This window comes from Nicotiana tabacum, chromosome 8, assembly GCF_000715075.1.
Source record: "Nicotiana tabacum cultivar K326 chromosome 8, ASM71507v2, whole genome shotgun sequence".
Lineage (NCBI taxonomy): Eukaryota > Viridiplantae > Streptophyta > Magnoliopsida > Solanales > Solanaceae > Nicotiana > Nicotiana tabacum.
In genome coordinates, this window is record NC_134087.1 from 62,917,069 (window position 1) to 62,939,785 (window position 22,717).

Here is a 22,717-nt window from a genome sequence, read left to right on the forward strand (position 1 = left end):
TGAGGAAGAGTGTAAAGCACGAAGGGTGATGTCGTGCAGCACGATGTACAATTCCATGCCGATTATATTGATTTTATGGTGAGGATGAGAGTAAAAGCACGAAGGGTGATGCCGTGCAGTTTATATTGATTCTTATGGTGAGGACGAGAGTAAAAGCACGAAGGGTGATGTCGTGCACTTGTCCTTGAATTTTCCTAATTCTAATTGAGTTATGTTGTCCTTTACATTTATTTACTGATTTTCTATTGTTACTTGATTTTATTTTGATGTTATAGATTCCCTTACCCTTATTTCTTGTGATTGTTGCTTGGGTGAGGAAGAGTGTAAAGCACGAAGGGTGATGTCGTGTATTGTTTTGGTGAGAGAGTGTTAAAGCACGAAGAGTGATGCCGTGCACTTTCTGCTTGTTGTGTTTACTTGTTATTAATAATTCAAGTGTATCAACTGTTTAAATCCCTTTACTGTTGTGATCCTTTGTGTTGGAATCCATAGTGTTTACAATACCTCACCTTATTATTTTTATATGTTCAATACTTCAAATTTCAGAATTTGTTACATTTTTAACTCAATTGATTTATCAATTAAATTTTTCTTAAACCGTTTGGGGTTGTACTTTACTTAAAAAGAAATTTCTACTATGTTTTGATTTATTGATTTCTCGTATTAAAGGTAATGATTCATTCGATATTGTACTTTAATTGGCCAAGGCTAGAACATCAACTGCAAGAGGTCTCTCCCCAACTGGAATATATGCCAAACTCCCCATACTCACTGCCTTTCGGCTCAATGCATCGGCCACTGATCACGCCCAACTATGCCTTATAAAAAGGATAATGCGGACGATGCAAATATAACTTGAGTATTCTGCCTAGAGTCGAATCCACAGAGAGTTAACCTATCAATCACTATCTTTAGACCCACTAAACTCTTGAGAACCAATTTCCCCAAACGTTTGAATCACAGTTGATGGTGTCTTCAATAACTAAAATTGCAAGTAAATAAACAGCTGTAAACTAAGGATGCTAAGGTTGTAAACAATAATGAGAAAATGCTAAGGTAATGACTTCCCCTATTGATGGAATCCCTTCTGTTTATGCTTCATACAAATTGACCAACACCTCTCTATCAATCATGAACGCTCATCTTACCGTAAATCTCTCCCGAGTAATCACAGTAATATACTCAATGCACTCTCCCAAGATACACTAGCTAGCTTTAATTAACACAGTTCACTTTAGATTGCACTCAAGGCTTCGTTATCCCTAATCCTGCCTTTAAACCCGCAGTTATAGATCCCTCTTATACTTTGGTAGTGGTGTTGTTCAACAATAACCTAAATATACACTCTCTCCCGAGTTATGCACACTAAATAAGCACAACTAATTGAGGATCCTGTCAATTAACTATAACATACACAAAGTTGAACAAATAAAGATTGAGACTAGCAATTTGTATTCACATAAACAAGAAGTTCATCCCCCAATAGGTTCCATCAAAATCTTAGACAAAGGATTTAGCTACTCATAACTATGGGTAAATAAACTAAAACAATATTCGTCATAAAACTTGCAAGAAAAATAAAGAGAAGAAGAAACCAAGATGTTTTGGGTGATCTCTCACACTTGTTCTTCTTGCCAAAGTACTCTCCAAAAACATTACCTGCCTCTCTTGGGCGAAGTCTAGTGTTTAAAATAGGGTTTTAGGCTAAAAATCCTGTGTTTTGCACTTTAGTCCCTGAAGTTCTCAGCCTTCGCCGCGGTTCTGCCGCGGTCGCGGTCAAACCACGGCCAAACATGCTCTCTAATTCTCACTTTGTCTGCAGCCCACTTCTACCGCAGTTCTGCCGCGGTCGCGGTGGAACCGCGACAGTCCTCTTTCAGTTCTGACTTGAGCTGTTTCGCATGGTTTACTTGAATTTTATGATAGGCCTCTTTTTCTCCATATTTGATCCCAAAAGTACTCCATATCCTTCTCTGGTCATATATAACCTGCAAAGCATGAAAACATTAATAAGAGCATTTTTTTATTACTTTTATCATCCAAACTATACAAGAAGGTGGTTATTTAGGGCCTAATTATAATTAAATTCACCTATTATCAACACCCCACACTTAAACCTTTGCTCGTCCTCGAGCAAGTTAAACCACACTTTTATGCCACACCCTCCATTATGAAGGAACAACCTAAGTAGTACAACAGTCACGCCTCAGATGAAGACTCTAACACCATGCCACACTCATGCTCACTCTAGTTACTCTAATAGAGGTGAAAACTCACTTTATCTTCCTGAGTCACATGCCCTCACATCATAATTCTGAGAGAAGTTCCACACACATAAAATTCAAGCAACCAGGAACCAAAGATAGGAAGAATTCACTCACTCTCAGCAAAGAACATTCACATGTCACACAGACACACCATAAGCTTGCCCCTAGTGTAGTACTCTACTAATCGAGCTATTCAGTCAAAGATCAAGAGGTCTTTATTTGGTTGTAATGTAGGCTAAGGGACGGGTAGGATATATTTGGATATAGTGACTAACCTCCCTAAGCACTTTTAATACACACTTCCTTTTATTTCAATTTCCATGCTCAGCCCACTCGTTCTTCCACATTTTAGTTCATAGGTGACCCCCATTTTTCTTTAGGTGCAACTATTTTTTTTTACAAATCCATTGCACCATTAAAGTATTTCTTTCCTGATTCCCCTTTTTTCCTACTTCCTTACCACCCCACACTTTGACTTTTGTATGTTCTTTAGTAATTCAAGAAATAAGCTTTGAAAATTACAAATATCCTATTACCAAAGTTGAACACAATGTCCAACGATGATATCACATGAAATCTATTGTAGTCTTTACTTGCCCAAACTGGCATTTTGAGTCCATTATCCTTATGGTACAGCTGCATGTTGTCCATTGTGATCCAATAACAAATGCCATAGATAGCCCTTGTCCAGTAATTTCCTTCGTAGCCACTATTTCTGCACATGTGCATCTTCCGCTCTTCTTCACCCACAATTGGTGACCATATTTCACGACCAGGCATGCCATGAATAGAAAGTGCATTGTGTAAAAAGTGTTTGAACATCAGGTGTGCACTTTGTGACAGTCGTGCACTTTGTGCTTGAAACATCAGACGTCCATTATCAAAAGTGCTTGTGCTGCTTAGCTTTTCAAGACTCCAGGCGTGCACTTTGTTAATTTATTTAATTCCTAATTCCCAAAGCACATGTCTTCCTCTTGCATGTTCCCATTCTTTATCCAAGGATCATGCGATAAGGCTTGTGTATACCAAGATTGGGAGATGATCCATGTATTAAAAAATGTACCAACTCCTCCACCCAATGTTAGATTTTTTTAAAATTCCAAGAGGGCCTTGTTTGTCCAGGCCACTCTGCCGATTCCCCGTGGACTCCATGCCTCCTTCCCATATTTTATCATAGGCGTGCAATTTAATAATAGTATGGAATTTATTTAATGCCCATTTGACTCCTCAAAATCCCGCCAACTCCACATTTAGCATGCTTCCTTCTCGATCATCAACAATTTGCAGATTCCAAGCGTGCAAACTCATGTGATGGTGTGAGCAGCACCTCGATCCAGCGTTACCCTGTGGATGCATGTGATGGTCATTGTAATGGCCATGTGATTTGAAAAAAGCGTGCAACAAGTAGACATGTGATGGCATGTGAAATTGCCTATTTTTAAATCCCTTCCATTGGAATGAATGCAATGCATTAATACCACCAATTGAAATTTCATTAAAAATAGACAAAGATGACATGCCAACATTTTATATTCCCATATAGCTCCTGCAAAAAAGCAAATTTGTTAGAATAAAAAAAAGGCCTTTATTCAAAGGCTGTTCAATTCCTAAAGAACAACAGGCGTGTGAATTGTTTAGAAGTCCATCTAATGTTCCTTTATTTTCCCAACAAAGGCTGTTGAGTTGATGGATTATGTCCCCCATGCGTGTATGCATTTTGCCCAGCAAGCTCAACCATTTGCACCCATACCTGCCTTGGCATTTCCAATATTGTCCATTTCATCTCTGCTTGCGTGACTTAGTCCCAAAGTGGTGCTGCCTATTGTTTTGCTCCAGATCTCTCGTTAAAAAATATAGGCGTGCGTTGTAATCCCCATGCTTATGCATTCTTATTTCCTTCAAAAGTGACGCTCATCCCAGCATGTGTGCATTTAAAGGAGCTACTCCTCGTGGGCTGCAATGTTTAAGAGCGTGCTCCAGCAGCAGCTGTAACAAGCATCATGCTTTGAAATATGTCCTAATGAGCAAATGCTTTAAAACAATATCTCAACGCAAATGATGCTCCTCGTTGGCTGCACTGTTTTGCTTGAAAAGCTCGCTCCAGCATAAGCTATAACAATCAACAGGCGTTGCAAGTGGTCCCAAAGAGAATGATTTAAAATAATAATAAAAGGTTGTGAGGCATGCTTGAACATTTAAATGTGGAATCCCAAAGCCTCTTCTTTTTGGAACTTCATGCACGCTTCTATGCCTTTTGATAGCCTTGAGAACTCCTTTTTAGTATTGAATTTGTAGCTTCCCAAGTATGTAGGCATGCATATGCTCCAAATAAATAGGCGTGCAATAAAATAAAAAGCTACGAATGTTTACTCAGCTTTTCCTCGAACACGAGTTTTCCACCACGCTGGTTGTTTAGCCCATGTGTGTGTAAGCTTCTCTAGCTTAATCATTTGTTTGTAGCATTCAGAACGTGAGCTTCCAGCTTTTGTCGAGCATTTGGTTTGTCTTATGTTTCCAAAACGCATGCTAATGTTTGTTCCACTCGTTTGACCAGTTCTCGAGTGCCCTTCATCTTCCAGCATTAAACAATTATAAACCTGCAAATCCTCGAAATTCCCTAGCATGCTGGTGCAGACTCCAAACGAATTGGCATCTATTTGTGTCCAAAACTTGACATGCCCATCATGTTTTTCCATGCTCTCATTTTGAGGAGAATCGCATGTTCTCCATAACACACATGGAAGTATCGATCCATTCCATTTTTCTTTAAACCCTTTTGCATCTGCTTTAATGTCCTCCCAGTGGATTGAATGCTCTTCCTTTTCTCTTTGCTTCTTATCTCCTGTCCACCTTCACCCTTAGACTTGGACATTGCAGCCTATCTTCATTAACTAACCTCCTTCCCTGTGCATCTAGATGCCAGAATTGTTGGCATTCTATTTCTCCATAATCTAAATCATAATTAGCCAAGTGATCTGCCAGCTTGTTGCCCTCCCTATGAATATGAGTAACTGTGTAATTGCCCCCATTTATTAGTTGCATCATTTCCTTTACCTGCTCAGATATGATCCATGGTGGTTTTCAGATCCCATCCATTATCTTTTTTAATAACATTGAGTCAGTTTGAAGCCATACATGAGAGTATTGTTGAAATCTGCAGAACCTTAGTGCTTCTACCATGGCCTTCGCTTCAGCTACTGTGTTTGTTGTCTCCTCAATCTCCTTCCCTACTGACTTGACTATGTCACCATTTTTATTTCTTATACAAAAACCTATTGAGCTCCTGCCTGGATTTCCCCTCGATGCACCATCCGTATTAACTTTTAGCCATCCTGCACTTTGAAATTCCCACATGACTTTGGTAACCTTAATTTTAGGAGAGAAATTTTCCATCATAGTTAATAGATCTTGCCATTTGTGAGGTACCATGTCCATCCCAGGCTTTCTCACTTTCACCAATGCCTGGAGATTTGATGAAACTTGATAAATCACCCTGCTAGTTGTCACAGCATCACCATACTTCATACTATTTCTTCTTTTCCAAAGTTCCCAGACTACACATGAGGGGAGTACTTACATTACTGGTTTGAGCCTTAAGCACACATTTGCAGTCCAACATTTTGTGATTGCTTGGTGCAATGTTAATCCCTCCACAACTATTCCTGCCCTCGATAGAAAATACTTCCAAGTTGTCCTTGCAGTTTCTGATCTAAAAAACAAGTGTTGAAGAGATTCCTCGTCAGGCTGTACACAACACCAACATTTTGATGGCATGCAGTAGCCTACCATTTTCAAGAAATCATCTAAAGGTAGCTTTGCTTTCCACACTTTCCACATGAAAAATGCTATTTTAAAAGGCAGCCCCTTTACACAAATCATCCTATAAGCTGTTCTTGGTTCGTCTCTTCTTCTCGTATAATCCGATGCTGACTTAACACTGAAATATCCTCTTGTTTCCAGCATCCAACAAGGCATGTCAAGAACCTGCTGAGGTGAAGGTGGTTTGATTTTCTCCAGAATGTGTACTGGTAAGTCTTCAAGAAGCAGTTCAAATAACCTGTCCACATCCCACTCACCATCTAAGGTAACATCATGTACATTTTGTACAGTTTCATCAATGCCAAAGTCCTGAGGAACTAAAAAATATAGTGCCCCAAGACCTGTCCAGTTTTCAAACCAAAATAGTGAGGATCCCTTTTTTATTTGCCAAAAGATTTGATGTTCAATCAGATCTCTACATTCCAACATTTTTCTCCAAATGTGAGACCCCCTTTTCCATGGAACAATTACAGAATTCAATTTTTTACAGTATTTCTGACATACGAAAGAGCTCCATAGGCTTGGTTTTGTTCTGAAATTCCACCACAACTTGCTGAATAATGCCTTTGCTACATCATGCAGTGACCTGAAACCTATTCCTCCTTCCTCAACTGGCATGCATAATTTTTTTCTTTCTTTTTGTTTTGTTTTCTTCTCTTTTTTTTTCTTTACAAATCCATTGCACCATTCAAGTATTTCTTTCCTGATTCCCCTTTTTCCTACTTCCTTACCACCCCACACTTTGACTTTTGTATGTTCTTTAGTAATTCAAGTGCTCCTAGGAGGTACAAGTTCAAATAGTCAAACTACTCAAACATAGGGATATAGGTCATTATAGGGTTATCAAAGAACAGGCTTCAGGCTCAAAGGGGTTAACTATGGCAATATATACAAGTGGATTCACAAATATACAGGCTACACAAAGAAATGCCTCAAACATCTCTAAAATCAAACAGCTTCTATTTCGCTTTGCAAACACACAGGGCAAGTTCTAGGTATCACATGCAAGCACAGAATACAAGTAATAGCTCACACACACTTGGCATGTAACTCATTCCGAATTAGTTTATCAACACACTCATACGAGCGTTCAAGCAAGACAGGATGTGCAAAATTAAGGCATAGATTTACGAGTCTACAAACGAGCCTAGACGTCGCACCCTCATGTTCGTTTTTGTTATTCTCAGGAGGTGTGTACATCAAGGGTTGCATTCTAGCCTTCACCCATTTTGGTCCTAAAACTACAAAAGAAAAATCTACCTAACCCGGTTCAAGGAAAGGCCTTGGAAAAGAACCGTGGTCAAAAGAAAAACCAAGGGAAAATTACTACACTACCTAAAAAAGAAAAAATAAAATAAAATAAAGAAACTACATGGAAAACTTCCCTCAAGAGTACTGTCCAAGTGGTCCGTCCTCAGGAAGAGTCTTCTACATTTATTTATTTTTAAATCCGACTTTGACCCTTAAGAGACCCGTCGACAAGTGTCTGTCGTTGGGCCAAGTCAGTTACTTCCAATGTGAGTACAGTCAATTATACACAACAACACCAATCAAATACTACAACATACACCATGTCTATATACACTACAATACATTACCCGAGCAAGTCTTCCACCCCACACTTAAACATTATGGCATGTCCCCATGTCATATCAAAAATAACGAGCAGAAGGGTAAGAAGACTTCCCTGAGCCTCAATCAGAGTCAGAGACGGTACTGGGGTCCACATGCCAAGCTTTCCCCAAAGCACGTAACCAGGACATAAACCGGCTCTCAGACCTGGCCTGCCGCTGAGACATGGCATCCATACTAGGGGTGGGCATCGGTCGGTTCGGTTCGGTTATGAATATTATCGATTTAGCATATCGGTTATCGGTTTACAAATTTGATAAACCAATAATCGGACCGATAAGATATTGATTATCGGTTATCGGTTAATCGGTTATCGATCATTATCGGTTCGGTTATCGGTTTACCCGATAAGATAACTCAATCTAGAGTTAAGCAAAAAAAAAAGACAATTCACTGGAGTTAAGCAAAAAAGAGATGAATTCACATATAGTATACTACCCATTTCTGCGTTATGTCCCATGGCCACAATTGGAATAATATTAATTCTTCAACAACAGTTGTCCAAATACATTAATAATAATACAAAGTAGTAGCCATTTCACCTTAAAATTAACAAGTCCAAACATATAGTACTAACAGTCCAAGATAAACTGGATATTGTTTGTCAAATGCCTAACTTGAAAAAAGAAACCATAAAGCAAAATCTTGATCTGTGCATGGGCAATACTAACACGGAAATGAAAAACACCTAGAAGGTAAGAAAATACTGTCATGTTGTCAAAGCTCAGCACTATACAGAAGAATAATGTTCAAAAATATCCCTGAAACTGACGAAGATTGTCGATTGAGAATTGATAAGTGCGAAGAGAAATTGGTCGTAGGTATAGGCTGCACTACGTGAGCCCACAAAATTAAGGAACGAAAATAAAAAAAATAATAATCATTAATAGTCAAAAGTATCAATTTGAAGATGAATTTCGTTATAGAAATTAAAAGCCTAATGTATAATACTAAAGACTTACGCTAGGAGTAACTAGTAAGGTCTATAAAGATTGAAGATGAAGCAACTGAAGAGTGCGACTGAGAAAGAATAGGAGAGAATGAACTGAAGCCCTAACATATGTATATACTTAAGGGTAAAGTCATAATTTTATTAATTCTTATAGGATTATCGGTTAACCCATTAACAAAATTGGCAAACCGAGGCCCGAACCGATAACCCAATAGTGAAACAATTCTAAACTGTTACCGAACCGTTAACCCAATAACCCAATACCGATAACCCAGTAAATAATTAACGGTTCGGGTTATCGGTTTTACCCGATATATGCCCAGCTCTAATCCATACGCGTGTGTAGGCACTCCACCGAGGTGAGAAGATCCGCGAACTCTTCCTCTATAGTACGCAACATAGGCTGGGTGGACTGTGATCTGGATAAGCCTTCCTCAGCATGGGGGCGCCGAGAGGGTCTGGCACTGTCATAGGATCTCCTGGATGGTGCCATGGGAACCGGGTCATCATCCTCATCATCGATCTGAATGGTGGTGCGTGCACCCCTGCCTACTCTGATGCTTGAAGCTTTGAAAGATGCTTTAGGGGGCAAGTCTACATCAGTAGGATTGGTGGGGACATTCTTCAGCAGGCACAATGTAGTCACAAGGGAGGGGAAGTAGAATCCCTTTGACCTCAGCGGGGACCGTATGATCATTTCATCACCAATAAGTCTTGCCGCATCAAAATCTTTCTTTGTGACAAAGCATCATGTCAAGAGGGCTCTTTGGAAGTTCACTTTAGTCATATTGCCTGAGGGCAAGAACCGGCTGCAAATGACAGTGAGCCAACACTTAGCCAAATGGGTGAATGAATTGGAGTTCAAGGTGATATTGTCACATATCCAGATTGGTTGCCCCCCTACGCATAGTGCATCAGTCATAATATCCCAAGTGACTCTTGGTGCATCCTGGTAATAGTCAACGTCACCCGTAAACTGGGGTAGCCGCAACACCTGTTGAATAGTTTCAACTGAGGCATCTACCCATTTGCCCCACATAGTCACCTCCCGCAACGTATGTGATGGGCAGTTCGCGTAGAACTCTCTTACAATCATCATGTTCACTGTTTCAGGTTCATCAAATAAGAACTCCATTTCCCTCCACCGTATTTCCTCATACATCTCCTCCTTTTCTGCACGGAGGGCTGCCCTGTCAATCAGAATCTCAGGGATGAAGCTCTTTGAGGCCTTGGCATGAAAGTCGTCCTCTACCAATTCTGATTTGAACCTTGAGGCATCATATGTAGGCTGTTGGGACGTGCCTGCCGATCTCTTTTGCTGCTTACGAGCCATATGACCTGCAAAGAATACAAGAGAACCATAAAATATATCCTACATGTGCCAGCCGGATGGTTACTCAGACTTCACCACCCGATGGCACCAAATAATATCCCCCATTTAATCCATTCATACACTATGCCAAACCCCCAACTAGTGAGGTGTTCCAGGTTACAACCTCCACAATGGCCCCACAACTTTCTTACAAATTCTGGCATACAACACCCCACACTTACTCCCTCAAGTGATTCACGTTAAATATAACACCACCATTCACCAAATACAACACCACCACAACCTAGGATAGGCACAAAATGCCTCAAAATAGCACCACAAGCCCCAAATTTTCGGCCAAAAGGGCCCTCCACCAAACTACACCGCAAAAATTATTTCTAGGCCTCCAAATCATCTAAACAACCCCCACAATCGAAGTATAAGAAAGACCCAACCATTTTAGCACCAAACAAATCCACAAGAAGCAAATATAACAATAACAACAGAGAAGAAGCAAAAATTGAAAGAAAATCTACACTATTCCTACCTAGGGTTTAACTAAACTAGTTTAGACTAAATTACACTAATTAGAAGAAGAAATAGAATAAAAAAGAAGAGAACACTTACTTGATGAAGGTTGAAAGGGGTGGGTAGTGGTGAGAGGAGGTGTGGAGAAGATAACAATGGTTGCTTTTTGGGAGTGAGGGAGGGATTTGAGAGAGAAAGAGAAGAAAGGATTTGGGTTTTATTTTTTTTGGGGGAGGGGGGGTGTCGTTTTGTTTCTGAATAAAGAGGGGGAATAATTGTTTTAGGGTGGGTGAAGGGTTAGGTGAATTAGAAAGGGGGGGGGGTGAATAAAATTTTTTTTTTTTGCATACCTGGGCCCGACGGGGTCTGCCACGGTTCTGCCGCGGTCGTGGTTGAACCGCGGTAGACGAAGTTCAGAGAGGGGTTCCCATTGCGGTTCCACCACGGTCGCAGTGGAAACGCGGTGAACAAAGTTTAGAGGGGGTCTCTGACCGCGGTCGCGGTGGAACCGCGGTCTGGGCAGTTGTCTGATTTTTTGATTTTTTTTTTCATATAATGTGTTACACTTACAACAATTTCGTGGGTTGCCTCCCACGCAGCGCCTGATTTAACGTCGCGGCATGACGCAGGATGAGCGCATTTAAGGCTCGCTCGACCTCTGTGGTTCAGTCAGGTGCAGCGCAGACACTTTCTTTTTCTCGCTCATGCCCACATATGGCTTCAATCTTTGACCATTGACTCTGAATGTACGAGAGTCATTCTCTGTGGCAATCTCAACAGCTCCTGAAGGGAAAACTTCAACTACTCGAAATGGTCCAAACCATCGCGACTTAAGTTTACGTGGGAACAGACGTAGTCTTGAGTTGTATAGCAATACCATGTCCCCGGGTTTGAAATTTTTCTCAACAATGTTCTGGTCGTGCAGCCTCTTTATTCTCTCCTTGTACAATTTTGTACTCTCAAAAGCAAGATATCTGAACTCCTCGAGCTCATGCAATTCAGTGACTCTTGACGTGCCCGCAGCTTCCATGTCTAAGTTCAGCTGTTTCAATGCCCACCACGCTTTATGTTCAAGTTCCACTGGCAGGTGGCAGGCCTTCCCAAACACCAACTTGTATGGTGACTTACCAATTGGAGTTTTGAAGGCAGTTCTATAAGCCTAGAGTGCATCATCTAGCTTCCTCGCCCAATCAGTTCTTGTGGCGTTCACAGTTTTGGTTAACACACTCTTGATTTCTCTGTTGGACACTTCAACCTGTCCACTAGTTTGCGGGTGGTAAGGAGTAGCCACCTTGTGGCGCACATCGTACTTAGCAAGCAACTTTTCAAAGGCCCTGTTGCAGAAATGAGTGCCTCCATCACTGATAATTGCTCGTGGTGTCCCAAAGCGGGTGAATATGTTCTTCTTTAGAAATCCCACCACCACTTTTGCATCATTGGTGGGTAACGCCGCAGCTTCCACCCATTTGGACACATAGTCTACAGCAACAATAATGTACTTATTGCCATAGGAGCTGACGAAGGGACCCATGAAGTCAATCCCCCAGACGTCAAACACTTCCACCTCTTGAATTGGGTTCATGGGCATCTCGTGGCGTCGGGAAATGTTCCCGGTCCGCTGACATTCATTGCAGCCCTTCACCCATAGGTGCGTATCTTTAAACACTGTCGGCCAGAAGAATGCAGCCTCTAGCACCTTTGCCGTTGTCCTAACCCCTCCAAAGTTTCCACCATACGCCGATGCGTGACAAGCCTGCAAAACAGAAAATTGCTCTATCTCGGGGACGCATCTCCGGATCATATTATCAAGGCATATTCTAAACAGATAAGGTTCATCCCAGTAATACTGGCGGCTTTCACGAAAAAATCTTTTCCTTTGGACCGATGAAAGGTCGTGAGGAACTATACCACTGGCCATGTAATTAGCAAAGTCTGCATACCATGGCGCTTCCTGATGAGTGGTGGTGAGCAGCTGCTCGTCTGGAAAAGTTTCCAGTATTTCCTCAACCTCAACTACATTTTTAGCTCCCTCAAGTCGTGATAGATGATCAGCGACTTAATTCTCAGTGCCCTTACGGTCACGAATCTCAAGATCGAACTCTTGCAATAGCAACACCCAACGAATCAGGTGTGGCTTAGATTTTTTCTTTTCTATTAAGTACCTGAGAGCTGCATGGTCAGTATATACAATTACCTTGGACCCTATCAGGTAGGATCGGAACTTGTCAAATGAGGACACTACAACCAACATCTCCTTTTCAGTCACAGTGTAGTTCAACTGGGCTCCACTTAGCGTTCTACTAACATAGTAGATTTGGTGCATCAGTTTGTCTTTCCGCTGGCCCTCACTGGCATCACACATTAGTTCAAACGGTTGCTCCCAGTTGGGGCAACTATGATGGGTGCTATGACCAGTCTCTTTTTCAACTCCTCAAATGCTACCCTACAATCATCAGAAAACAAAAACAGGTGATCTTTTTTCTAACAACTTACAGAGAGGGTTGGCGATTTTGGAGAAGTCTTTTATGAACCTCCGGTAAAAACCGGCATGTCCAAGGAAGCTTCTGATGGCTTTGACTGAAGTTGGTGGAGGCAGCTTTGCAATTACATCAACTTTTGCGCGATCCACCTCTATTCCCTTTCTTGACACCCGGTGCCCCAAGACTATGCCTTCTTGTACCATGAAATGGCACTTCTCCCAGTTCAGAACCAAGTTAGTCTCGATGCACCGTTTCAGCACACACGTCAGATTTATCAGGCACTCATCAAATGAATTCCCCACCACTGAGAAGTCATCCATGAACACCTCCATTATGTCCTCAACCATGTCAGTGAATATGGACATCATGCACCGTTGGAATGTGGTAGGTGCGTTGCATAGGCCAAATGGCATCCGTCTAAAGGCATAAATGCCATACGGGCATGTGAAGGAGGTCTTTTCTCTGTCCTCCGGTGCAATGGAGATCTGATTGTACCCTGAGTACCCATTCAGAAAACAAAAGTGTGACCTCCCTGCCAATCTTTCCAACATCTGATCAATGAAGGGAAGTGGGAAGTGGTCTTTCCGGGTGGCTAGATTCAACTTTCGATAGTCCATAAAAATTCTCCAGCCTGTGACGGTTCTTGTTGAGATCAATTCATTGTTGTCATTTGTCACAACCGTCATGCCACCCTTTTTAGGAACACATTGCACTGGGCTCACCCAGCTGCTGTCAGAGATTGGGAAAATAATTCCCGCATCCAACCACTTTATCACCTCCTTCTTCACCACTTCCTTCATGTTGGGGTTCAGCCTCCTCTGATGTTCCCTGGAAGGTTTGTGCCCCTCTTCCAGCAGAATCTTGTGCATGCAGTAGGCGGGGCTGATCCCCCTGATGTCTGCCATGGTCCACCCTATGGCAGTTTTGCACTCCTTTAGTACCTGTAAAAGTTTTTGAACCTGCACATCTAACAAACTAGAAGAGATAATAACAGGTAATGTGGAGTCAGGTCCCAAAAATTCATACCTGAGGTGGGATGGCAATGGCTTTAACTCCAGCTTTGCTGGTTCTTCAATGGATGGCTTAGCTGGAGGAGTTTCTCTCTTTTCTAAGTGCAAGGGCTCAAACTCTAGATTTCTCTCCTAGCACCCTCTACCTTCCAATGCCAACACCCATTCCGCCAAATCTTCACCATTCACTTCATCTAAGTTCATCAAACATGTAGTCAGGGGGTCCTCAATTGTCAACACCTCATAATCGGACTCTACAATTACATCCATGGCATCAATAAGAGAGCAATTGGCGAACTCGCTTGGTCGCCTCATAGACTTCTGCACATTGAATGTTATTTCCTCATCATTGAGTCTCATTTTGAGCTCCCCAGTCTCACAGTCAATCAGAGCTCTCCCCGTGGCCAAGAATAGTCTTCCTAGGATTATAGGAATCTCTTCATCCACTTTGGAATCCAAGATCACAAAATCTGCAGGGAACACAAATTTCCCCACCTGAATAAGCACATCATCAAGGATACCGAATGGACGCTTCACAGTCCTGTCGGCTAGCTGCAACAACATGGAGGTGGGTCTAACTCTCCTAATGCCCAACCTCTTATAGATAGCCATGGGCATAATATTAATGCTGGCCCCTAAATCACAGAGCGCTTTAGCAAAGGCGAAATTCCCAATAGTGCATGGAATTGTAAAGCTACCTGGATCAGACAGCTTTTCAGCAATAGGTCTCGTCACCACTGCACTACAGGTCTGAGTAAGTGTAACCGTAGCCAAGTCTTGAAAATCAAATTTTCGGGACATCAAGTCCTTCATCATTTTTGCGTACCCAGGCATCTCCTTTAAAGCTTCAATCAGTGGAATATTTACCTAGATTTGTTTGAGCATTTCAAAGAACTTTTTATACTGCTCCTCATTTTGATGCTTAGCCAGCCTCTGTGGAAAGGGTGCAGGAGGTTTCTTCGTCCCAATCACTTGGGACTTCTCTTTATCAGCTACTATTTCAACTACTGGCTCTTCAACTGGCTCAGCTACTTTCTCGGTCTCCTGCTGAATGTTCTTTTCTTCCTGAGCAGGCTGGACTGTCGCCTCTGTCAGTATCGTAGACTCATCCAGCTCAATGGGCACTGGAATGAATGTCTCAGCCTGTATATTTTCTCGAGCTCTCTCTTGTTCTACATCTAGATCCCTGCCATTACGGAGACTCACCGCCATTAGCTGCTTTGGGCCCTGATCTTTTGGATTAATCTGGGTGTCTGTAGGTAATGTCCCCTGAGGACGATTGTTTAGAGACATTGAAATTTGGCCCAATTGCACTTTAATATTTTTGATTGCTCCGTCATGTGCATCTACTCTTTCATTTATTTTTGCATTGGACCCAATAACCTGCTGCATCATTGCTTCAAGTCTAGTGAACCCATCTTCTTGCCTTCCACCATGCTGTTGCTGAGGTGGGGGATACCCTTACTATTGATTGTTGTACCCTTGTGGCCTTGGATAAGGTGCCATATTGTTGGGAGGTCTCATACCTCCCATGTTTCCAGCGTTGTACTGTGGCTGAGGTGGTCTGTATGGTTGCTGAGTTTGCTGACCCCAGTTCTGATTGCCCCGTCTCTGGCCTCCATAGTTTGACACATAGTTCATGTCTTCAGGGTGCTGATGATGATGATCATGTTCTGCATTCTAAGGATTACCAACTGGTTGACTAATGCAAGATGTGCACAAGCCCCCATTGGTAGTATCTACAATGTGCACTTGTTGTTTCTGGCCTGATTCCTCCACCTTTTTGGTGAGTATGCTCATCTGTGTCAAGAGGTTCGCCACATTTTCAGCCATGGAATTTGATGGGTCAAAAGGCACTGAGTTCACCACTGGAGTGATAGGTGCATTCCTCACCGTCCACCCCGAATTCTGAGCCATTTTGTCAAGCAGACTCTGACCTTCTCTCCAAGTTTTGCTCAAAAATGCCCCACCAGCTGAGGCATCTACAATGTTCTTCATGCTATCTGACAGTCCCATGTAAAATCGTTGTCCCAACATCTGATCTGGAATACCATGGTGTGGACATATAACCAACATTCCTTTAAACCGGTTCCATGTCTCATGCAGTGTCTCCATTGGTTTCTGTTTAAAGCTCACGATCTCATCAATTTGTTGAGCTGTTTTGTTGGGCGGGTGGAACCTGATGTGAAATTGCTTGACTAACTCATCCCAAGTTTCTATAGAGTTTATGGGGAGTGAGTTTAGCCAGACCTGAGCAGCTATTGTCACCGAGAATAGAAATAATAACAGCCTGATTGCTTCCGGAGTTACATTGGGTTGCCTTTGTGTTTTGCAAATCGACAGAAAGTTCTTCAAGTGCTACTGAGGATCTTCGGATGGTGTCCCAGAAAATAGTCCCTTGTTTTGTAGCAAGTGCAACATGTTGTTCGTGATCTGGAACGATTCAGCTTGTATTGCAGGCACAACAATGGCAGTGTCCAGATTGTCAGCTGTGGGTTGTGCCCAGTCATATAGTCAGCCTCAGGCACAGGAGGTGCCATATCTCTGACGTTTCCGTTGACGTTGTCTACGTTACCCATGTCAATTTCGAGTTTGTGTGTTGATGAGGTTGTTGAAGTCTTTTGTTGGCACGGTTCAATACCCGGAATGTTTTCTCGGGGTCTGAGAGTCCTTCAAGTAGTTCTCCAGTCCTCGTAGAGTTTCTAGGCATACACCTGTGCAACCACATCAACAACCTTCAAAAATTTCAATCAAAAATTTGGTGTAGAGAAAACTGACTGCAGTAAGAATTTTTGTATTTCTATCAATGGTAATTGATAATTCCGTTAATTCCCCAGCAACGGCGCCAATATTTGATCACGCCCAACTATGCCTTATAAAAAGGACAATGCGGACGTTGCAAATATAACCTGAGTATTCTGCCTAGAGTCGAATCCACAGAGAGTTAACCTATCAATCACTATCTTTAGACCCACTAAACTCTTGAGAACCAATTTCCCCAAATGTTTGAATCACAGTTGATGGTGTCTTCAATAACTAAAATTGCAAGTAAATAAACAGCTGTAAACTAAGGATGCTAAGATTGTAAACAATAATGAGAAAACGCTAACGTAATGACTTCCCCTATTGATGGAATCCCTTCTGTTTATGCTTCATACAAATTGACCAACACTTCTCTATCAATCATGAACGCTCATCTTACCGTAAATCTCCCCCGGGTAATCATAGTAATATACTCAATGCACTCTCCCGAGATACACTAGCTAGCTCTAATTAACACGGTTCACTTTAGATTGCACTCAAGGCTTCGTTATCCCTAATCCCGTCTTTAAACCCGCAGTTATAGATCCCTCTTATACTTTGGGAGTGGTGTTGTTCAACAATAACCTAAATATGCACTCTCTCCCGAGTTATGCACACTAAATAGGCACAGCTAATTGAGGATCCTGTCAATTAACTACAACATACACAAAGTTGAACAAATAAAGATTGAGACTAGCAATTTGTATTCACATAAACAAGAAGTTCATCCCCCAATAGGTTCCATCAAAACCTTAGACAAAGGATTTAGCTACTCATAACTATGGGTAAATAAACTAAAATAATATTCATCATAAAACTTGCAAGAAAAATAAACAGAAGAAGAAACCAAGATGTTTTGGGTGATCTCTCACACTTGTTCTTCTTGCCAAAGTACTCTCCAAAAACATTACCTGCCTCTCTTGGGCGAAGTCTAGTGTTAAAAATAGGGTTTTGGGCTAAAAATCCCGTGTTTTGCACTTTAGTCCCTGAAGTTCTCCGCCTCCGCCGCGGTTCTGCCGCGGTCTCGGCCAAACATGCTCTCTGATTCTCACTTTGTCTGCAGCCCACTTCTACCGCGGTTCTGCCGCGGTGGAACCGCGGCAGTCCTCTTTCAGTTCTAACTTGAGCTGTTTCGCGTGGTTTACTTGACGGAATTTTACGATCGGCCTCTTTTTCTCCATATTTGATCCCAAAAGTACTCCATAGCCTTCTCTGGTCATATATAACCTTCAAAGCATGAAAAACACTAATAAGAGCATTTTGTTATCACTTTTATCATCCAAACTATACAAGAAGGTGGTTATTTAATGCCTAATTATAGTTAAATTCACCTATTATCAGGCTCTTTGAACATTCTTAATTGTATTGGGTTTATGGAACCTATGAACTGAGTAGCATGAGGATATTATTGTGCAATGTGAGGCAGAAATATGTGGACACGTGGTGCCGGGGAAAATATTATGTTTTTATTTAATGGCACGTGAGTTGTCCGTATGATTGTGATATAAATATGGGCACGAGGTGTCGTGAAAATATGAAAGTGGGCGGAGACCTATATTATTTATGATTATGAAATGAGGCGTCACAAGGTGACCTTTACTCGAAAGAATTATATTCGAAAGATGCTTATTTGAAAGATATTTATTTAAAGGAAATATATTCATTGAAAAGCATATTATCTTAGAGATTTATATTTGAAGGACTTGATTAATTGATTGCACTTGTATCTTTTATTTGTTGAGAAACATTTACGGTGTTTTTGTTGCATGCTATCTATATCACTGGTTGATCATTGTTGTCATCATTGTTATCTGCTACGTATTATATTTGTACGCCATAACCCACAGGTTTATTTGGTAGTCTGGTTCTAGCCTCGTCACTACTTTGCCGAGGTTAGGCTAGACACTTACCTGCACATGGGGTCGGTTATGCTGATACTACACTCTGCACTGTGTGCAGATACTGATACCGGAGTACCTGGACCGCAGTGAGGGTGTTGTCTTCAGCCCACACATGCGACATGAGGTAGTCCTGCAGATGTCCGCGGGCCTTGGCGTCACCTCCTATCTTTTCCTTTATCCAGTTTCCTTTACTCATTTCAGAAACATTGTATATTTTATCTTTCAGACTTTGTATGTAGTATTCTTAGACCGTCGGTGAAACTGTGACACCAAATTCTGGGTAGAGTTGTATTTAGACTTCCACAATTTTGTATTAAGATAAATTGTTAGATTTTGTCTTCCGCTTAATTATTTTTCGCTATTTGCAGGATATCTACTCATCACTGACAATGGTTTAAAACTGGGAAAGATTAAGTAATTAGGACAATTTGGCTTGCCTAGCTTTCACCAGTAGGCACCATCACGGCTCTTGAGGGTGTGAAATTTGAGTCGTGACACTTTGTCTGAAATCTTCATTTATATATAAGAATAGATCGATCTCAACAATTGAAATAAATCAACTCATGGCCAAAAAGTAACCCAATAAAAAATCGAGCCAACGAACACAACACACATTTATTGATAGCCCAATAGAAGATTGACTTTTTGTCTGAAATCTTCATTTATAGGTGTGTTTGAAAACTAACAACAATGGGATTTCAATATGTTGTATATGCATAAAAGAAAAGAAGGATCTGACAACCTTACCTGACCTAATAATCGACAAGCCGACAACCATCTTCAAGGTCAGGAGTTACTTTTGGGACTATAGCCAATTGTCTACCTAAAAAACAAAGAAAATTTCGAGATTTTGAAAATTTTCTACGTTTTTTCATTCTTTAGCTTTTCTAGACTAAAGGAACCAAAAATACAATGACTATCATTAAAATAATTATCACTCTACCATGCACGTTAAAATTGACATTAGGTTTGATAGCGACATTTCAATATGAATCAAGGTGTGACCGCCTATATACGCCTTTCCATAAGACTAAATTATTATGCTAACTGGATGGAGTTTTTCATTGTTTACATTCTCCAATAAGTCATCAGAAATAACATAAGAACTTTTTTGAATCATTTAAGAGCTATTTATATTATTAATGGTTGTTTAGGTCGTGTTAATCCTAATCACTCTTCAGTGCATAGAGAAGCCGAAATGACTTTTACCAACAATACCCTTATAAGAAAATTTGACAATGCCATTCACATTTAAAAAAAATAAATCAAATGGCTTATCCTTGGAAGAGGCGAAAAATTTAGTAACCACACTATTTGGTGGTAATTCTTTATAAAAATTTATGAATTGTTTTGTAGCACAATTACTTTATATTTATCACTAAATTAATTTCATAATTTTTATGTTAGTAACAACGAAATTACTTATCGGAGAAGGATGAAGTAGGAGAAGAGAGAGAATAGTTACAATTAAAGGTAAGTTAGAATTATATAAATTTTCATGAAAAATATTTCGTTTTTTGTACTATATAAATAAGATAATATAATTTATGCAATTTCAAATTTGAAGGGGAGTCTTGGTGTAACTGGTAAAGTTGTTGTCATGTGACCAGGAGGTCACGAGTTCAAGTCATGAAAATAGCCTCTTGCAGAAATACAGGATAAGGCTGTGTATAATAGACCCTTGTGGTTCGGCCATTCCCCGGACCCCGCGCATAGCGGAAGCTTAGTGCACCATAATGCCCTTTTTTTTAGTAAATTTTAAAATTACGTTATAGGGAGATTTTGCTAAAAATCTCATGTATCTAATTGAATATTGATTGTTTATCTTAGTAGGATCACATGATCCAATCATTTTGACCTAGACAAACAAACTATTGTACGATAATTTACATTGATCATTAACATATATTCTTTATTTTGTCATGTATAATTATTTACTCGAATATTTTCTTTAATAATATTGATATTATTTTACAAAATTGTGTATTATATGACTCGGACATGCACGTGCAACGCACGTGCAGAGATACTAGTTACTATAAAAGTGAAAACCCAAAAGTTAAAAGTTAAATTACCCAAATGCCCTTCTGAATAACCTAAATTTTTTAATTTTAAATAAGTACTATTATTTATTAATAATTTTTAAATAATATTAATATTGAAATTTGATTTGTCTTTCCAGAAAAGTTGTGACTTGTGACCCTCCAAGTCATTTCTTTTGGTTTCATGTTTCAAATAAGATCACTTCTGAAATATTTACGGTGTTTGGTTTCAAAACCAAATAAATTGGTATCATATTTGTTCTTATTTCCTTTTGTTATCATCTGTATTTCAATTAATTTACCTTGCTCTTTTTTTTTTTCCTATTCTATTCTATTTTTATTATAATGACATTTTAATTTTGGTTCCAAGTTTCAAACAAAGATTAATTAAATTCCAAAACTATATTTTGTGGTGCTTGGTTTCAGAACCAACAAAACTATTATTGCATTTGATTTTTTTCCTTTTGTCATCCTTTGTATTTCAACTTATTTCTTGCTCTTTTTCTCATTCTATTCCATTGATATGGTGAAATTACCGATTCTTATACATTTACTTAGTTAATTTAATCATTCAATGATATTTTTTTATAGTCATCATTTCCAAATTTATAACTCAAGAACTCAATCACGAAAATAATATTATGTTTATAAAATATCTTCACTTTAAATGAGTAACGATATAAAAAGTGTGAACTCCTAAATTAAAAAATACATTAATTAAATGAAATCTAACTATCCTGCAAATAAGAGATATTAAATAATAAAAATATCAAATTTATTTGAAGTGATGTTGCCCCTCAGATAACTCACCAATGTCAAGAATATGTCCTATCTACCATTGCTATTTTTTAAGGGACATGAAGCGAAATTTGTAAACAAAAGAAAATAAGGGGGTTTGAGATAAGCATATACTAGAGCTTAGTTTCATAGTGTAACGATCTGACCGGTCGTTTTGCACTTTTGCACTTTGATCGTCAGTTCCCGGGCATGACTTGCCTCGTGTAGCGTATTATGACTGATGTAGATCGTTGGTTTTGGTTTTCAGGAAAAATCATAATGAATTTGAAAGAACAGTCTCAGTTGAAAGCTTTGAATTTGAAAGGTTTGACTAAGAATTGACTTATTTGTATATGAGCTCGGATCGAAAATTTTATGATTTGGATAGCTTCGTTGGGTGATTTATGACTTAGGAGCACGATCGGAATGCATTTTGGAAGTCCGTGGAAGGATTTGGCTTGAATTGGCAAAGTTAATATTTTGGCGGATTCCGGTTGATAGGTGAGATTTTGATCCGAGGGTCGGAATGGAATTCCGAGAGTTGATGTAGCTTCGTTATGTTATTTGTGATGCGTGTGCAAAATTTCAGGTCATTTGGACGTCGTTTGGTCGACTTTTTGATCGAATTCGGATTTCGGAAGTTTTGGAATTCTTAGGCTTGAATCCGAGAGTAATTCGATGTTTTAATGTTGTTTTCATCGTTCCGAAGGTTGGAACAAGTTTGAGTAATGTCATGGGGTGTGTTAGCATGTTTGGTCGGGGTCCCATGAGGCTCGGATATGTTTTGGAAGAGTTTTTGAAATATTTTGCCGTTTTGAGCATAAGCATGTAATGATCCAAATGTCCATTTTTAGTTCTAGAGATTGAAATTTGATTTCTAGACTTCCGGAATTTTTATAGGACTGATCTGGAAAGTTTGGTCTAATTTCATTAAGTCGCGATTGGGTTTCTGACACGAAACATGAGTTAATTGTTTAACGAGCGAAATCGGTATTGAACTGAGCAAATGAGCTCCGAATTGAGTTTTGACTGAAGGTCTATGTTCGTATTATTATTTGTGACTCATAGGAATAAGAATCATTGAATTCCGAGTTCGTATGATGGAGTTAGAGCCTTTTTAGTGAAAAGAAAAGTTGCTGCAATTTTCTTGGCAGTTTCTGCTTTTTTCGCATGTGTGAACAGTAATCGCACCTGC

The 22,717-nt window shown here is 40.1% G+C and overlaps 2 protein-coding genes across 2 annotated transcripts; both read right to left on the bottom strand.

Moving 5' to 3' along the window:
• Positions 1–5,840: 5,840 nt before the first annotated feature.
• Positions 5,841–6,704, bottom strand: LOC142163122 (uncharacterized). The gene has a single exon (XM_075220376.1). The coding sequence runs from the start codon at positions 6,702–6,704 to the stop codon at positions 5,841–5,843; it is 864 nt and encodes a 287-aa protein (XP_075076477.1).
• A 2,714-nt stretch (positions 6,705–9,418) lies between these two features.
• LOC142163123 (uncharacterized) lies at positions 9,419–14,813 on the bottom strand. The gene is made up of 6 exons (XM_075220377.1): positions 14,328–14,813; positions 13,004–13,949; positions 12,134–12,490; positions 11,697–11,989; positions 11,261–11,552; positions 9,419–10,008 (listed from the first exon to the last, which is right to left on the bottom strand). Exons 1-6 carry the CDS (start codon positions 14,811–14,813, stop codon positions 9,419–9,421), a joined length of 2,964 nt encoding a protein of 987 aa, XP_075076478.1.
• Between the last annotated feature and the right edge of the window lie 7,904 nt (positions 14,814–22,717).